Source organism: Oncorhynchus kisutch, linkage group LG8 (assembly GCF_002021735.2).
Source record: "Oncorhynchus kisutch isolate 150728-3 linkage group LG8, Okis_V2, whole genome shotgun sequence".
Lineage (NCBI taxonomy): Eukaryota > Metazoa > Chordata > Actinopteri > Salmoniformes > Salmonidae > Oncorhynchus > Oncorhynchus kisutch.
The window spans coordinates 62,281,328-62,285,549 of record NC_034181.2 but is presented as its reverse complement, the minus strand read 5'-3'; the positions used below and the strand labels follow the sequence as shown (position 1 = coordinate 62,285,549).

General features: G+C 43.0%; 1 protein-coding gene across 2 annotated transcripts; it reads left to right on the top strand.

Annotated features, from left to right (window-relative positions):
• Window positions 1-637: 637 nt before the first annotated feature.
• On the top strand, window positions 638-3,615 carry hp (haptoglobin). 2 transcript variants are annotated; one of them, XM_020489145.2, is made up of 4 exons: window positions 638-778; window positions 1,091-1,200; window positions 2,375-2,643; window positions 2,839-3,615. In XM_020489145.2, exons 1-4 carry the CDS (start codon window positions 774-776, stop codon window positions 3,412-3,414), a joined length of 960 nt encoding a protein of 319 aa, XP_020344734.1. In that variant the 5' UTR covers window positions 638-773; the 3' UTR covers window positions 3,415-3,615. The 2 variants fall into 2 exon arrangements, with proteins under 2 accessions (XP_020344734.1, XP_031686646.1); XM_031830786.1 differs by having other exon boundaries at window positions 659-1,016.
• The last annotated feature ends 607 nt before the right edge of the window (window positions 3,616-4,222 follow it).

Here is a 4,222-nt window from a genome sequence, read left to right as displayed (position 1 = left end):
TTTGTGGGTTTTGACACTCTTATGTAGGTGTCATAACCAGCCATAAAATAACACAATGTATGTCACAACAGGTCTAAATATGTGTCATGGCAGTGTTATGACTATATTATAACAGGTTATGACCATATTATAACAGGTTATGACCATATTATAACAGGTTATGACCATATTATAACCTGGTTATATCTGTTTCATAACGTGTTATGACGCTGGATGTCAAGTAAAGTGTTACCAAAGTGAGTCATAAACAGCAAATGTGAGTCAACAACAACTTTTTCATTGGGGTTTTCCAAATAACATAATCAAGAAAACGTTTTGGGGATTCTGATGGTACCACATTTTTAAAATAACACACTCTGATGCGGCATTTATATCCACCTCCTTTCCTAGCAATAGACCAAACTGACACAGAAATTATAGATGTGCTGTGTCCTGTTCTGGTTTCATAATTCATACCCTATGAAATGATTTATCCCTCAGATGGTCTTTTCGGATACTAGTGGGCTCTGGCTGAGCTCCAGATGGGGCCAGGTTTAGGGTTTAGACATGATCCCAATAATGGGTTGGCAAGAACAGAGATTTTGCAATCTCTCTGATTTTCAGGAATCAGATCTGAAGCTGTGTCCAGCAACATTCCCAGGGGTGGGCAGACAGGGGGCGAGTTCTCTCCTCAGCAGATATAAGGAATTGGTCCCATAACTTCTCAAGTACATTGTCTTTACAGAGGAGACACAGCTCAACATACAAACTGATATACTGATATTTCCATCAAAATGTGGTATGTTATACCTTTCATATTCTTTCCTCAACGAAACCCTAGTTGCCTGGCAATTGTTGTCTATGCAGTACCAATCCAAATTAATCTCTGAAATGTCTTTGGACAAAGGATCTTTGTAATATGGCAGGGAAATGCAGCTACTTAAATCTTTCAAAAAACATTCAAACTGCTCTAAATATAGATAAACATGCAAGCCCCGAAGAAGCCCTAAGTAAAGGAACCGTTAGCTGTGGTACTGGTGAGTGTTTGGGCTCTGTCTGTCAGTTGGCTCTGTGTGTGTGTACTGTACTCATGTGTTCCTTCTGTCCACAGGTCATCCCTGGCAGTGCTCATCGCAGCCTCCTGTGTCTGTCTGGCTCAGGTCAGAATCAAAATCAAAACCCAAGAATCACATGCAATTGATGAGATCTCAGGCGATTCAGGTAACTATCTATCTAACCGACACATAACCCATTCCCTGCTTTATGCCAAGACAGGTTTACTTCTTCTGATTTAGATTGAAATGTCAACAAAGGGAGAGGGATTAAATGTTCTGAATGGAGAGAGGAAACGCTTTCAAACAAAAACAAGATCAAGGAGCATTGACACCCTTTCTTATCCCATGTCTATGTTAAGGTTATGTTAAAGTTACTCCATTGATGCAGAATATCGCACAAAAATATTGGACATTCAAGTGCAAATCTTGTATTTCCAAAACATGTTATATTTGCTGGCACATTCTGACTGGTTCGTGTAAGGATATCACTCACATTTCAATTACACTGTCACTCTAATCTGATGTTCTGAAGCCAATCTTCACTATTGGCTCCCCTCAGGCTACTCTGAGCTTAGCAGACACAAGCTGTTCCTATTCAGCCTGTTGGCCTCTGTAAGAGGAAGAGAATACAGTAGCTGTGGCCAAAATGAGGATGTCACCATCACTTTCAAGTGAGAACCTTGTTAAGTCTCACGGCTCACAGCTATTATCCCGATTATCTTAAAAATCGATTCAGCAGCGACACACATGAGATGACAGGGATCAAAGAGAAGGCAAGCAGGGAGGAAAGGAAGGACAGATCCTCAGTCTCAACTTCCTCCAAGCTGAATGGTAAGATATGTCATTAGGAAAATCTACAGACCATGAAAGCCTTTAAAAGTAAAATTCCTCGAAAAATCCACCTCTCATCAAGCGTTTCAAGGAAAATGTTTGAGAAGAGAAACGACACTAATTCCATCCTCATTTAGGTTTCTGCGTATTGTGACCCCCAAGGTAATTCTGTGAAAGCTAGCCTTGTCTGGCTCAAGTCATGACAACACTTATTTTTTCAGATAATAGTAGATGATTAATTAATTTACTGAGCTTCTGTCAGGTCAAGGTTCCACAAAGCTATTACCAAATGCTGTGTGTATTCAAGTGAATAGTGCTGATTTTAGCAAACTGAAACTAAGGCTGGAATTGTATTGAGGCACATTTTATTTTTCTGCAATAATCTTTTACAGTTGTGTTTGAGTTGCACAGCAGTATGTGCTAGGTGGTGCGAGGGAGATGGGAGTGTTTTAAATATATAGAGATTGTATAGATTGTATACAAATAATGTTGTTGTGTTTCTTGCCCAGACCTGCGCTTCAGGCGTATGGTTGGGGGCACCCTGGCCCCTCATGTCCCCTGGCAGGCCATGGTCTACCTGAGTGAAAACATCATGAACGGGGGCTTCGCTGGGGGAGCTCTAATCTCTGACCGCTGGGTCCTGACCGCTGGCAGGAACTTGTTTGTCAGGAAGAGTAGGCAGGACACCCAGGGGAAAGAACCAATCATCCCCAAGGTGTACCTAGGCATCACGCGACGCTCCCAAGCCAATGCTTCCAAAGAAGTTGCTGTTGAAAAGGTGAGCTAGTATGCCCATTACCATCTCTTTCAAACAATATTCCGACAATTCAGTATTTTCAGCAAGCAGAACTGCACTGGGCTCTCATCACTGGGCTCTCATCACTGGGCTCTCTCAGTCTTACAGGTAGTCAGAGCACAAATACAGTAGATCATCAAAAAGAGGTCCTATGAATTATTCGCTTCCCCCTTCTAGGTGGTTCTGCACCCAGGCTTCCAGAACGTGTCAGACTGGGACAACGACCTGGCTCTGATTCAGCTGAAGGAGCCATTCACACTGAGCGAGGCTGTGATGCCCATCCCTCTGCCTGAGAGGGGTGAGGACCTGGCTGAGGCAGCCCAGAAGAAAGGCATCATCACAGGCTGGGGCTTGGGGGTCCACTTCACCCCCGCTGAGTTACTGAAACACCTGGTGTTGCCTGTGGTATCGCACGGCTTCTGTAAAGCAGAGTACAACCCCAGGGGCCAAGTGCTGAGCAAGACTCCTACTATAGACGACAACATGTTCTGTACTGGAGCCAGCAAGTACCAGGAGAATGTGTGCTTTGGGGATGCAGGCGGTGCCCTGGCAGTCCAGGACCCCAAAGACGGCAGAGTGTATGCTGCAGGGATCCTGTCCTTCGATAAGGCCTGTGCCAGGGAGAAATACGCTGTCTACATGAAGCTCTCTGCCTACATGCCTTGGATCAACAGTGTCCTCAGGGGCGACAGTGAGACATCAGCCAGTCTCCGCTCCAGTGTAATGTCTGAGATGTATTCGAGGCAGTTGTAGCCTGCACTCAGCACAGATTCAGATATGAGAGCCGGGGCTCATAATCTCCATTATGCCTTTGCAAACAAAGTCATTTTCTGCCTTGATCTTGTAAAACTCTCTCAAGTTATGACTTTCTTTGAGTGTGTGTCCTCGCCTGATTGAGTATGTCTTCCGATGTTGATTTCAAAGGATTTTCAATAAATTCATCTCTCTTAAGAAGTTTGGTTTCCGATGTTTCACCTTACAACTTTTATTCACATTTTCTTCAACTCCTATTAGAATGCTGGGAAACATGTTTTAGATCATCTCTACCAGCTGTAAGATGAGAGCATGTTAGAGCCATTAAAACAAGTAGGCTACAGCTAGGACTTGAGATGATTTTAAAGTAAATTTAAGTCATGGAATTATTAAGGACAAGATGTTATCTGGTCAAGGAGGATATTGTGATGAGATTCTAGCCACTAGATTTCTACGGCCTTTGTCAACCAGGAAGGATTTTTAAGTGGATTCTTCATGAAAACCACCCAAGAAGGAAATAACTTGTTCTAAAATAGAGCTGCATAAACGAGGACCTCCTTTCCCCTCCCAGCAGGGGAATGGAGGTCCTGTCACTCCTGGTTAGTGACTCATTTAAATACAGATGACAAAAGGCTTGTCATCATAGCCCAACTCTAGTTAATAGCTCTCTTGCTTTTGAGCAGCCTGCTGTACCTCAATTTGTTCAGTTTCAACAAGATATATATCTCAGATGTCACATGCATAACGTGATGATAATCTCAACCATATACATTTCATTTCAATGAAGGAAGTGAATTGAAATTCCATT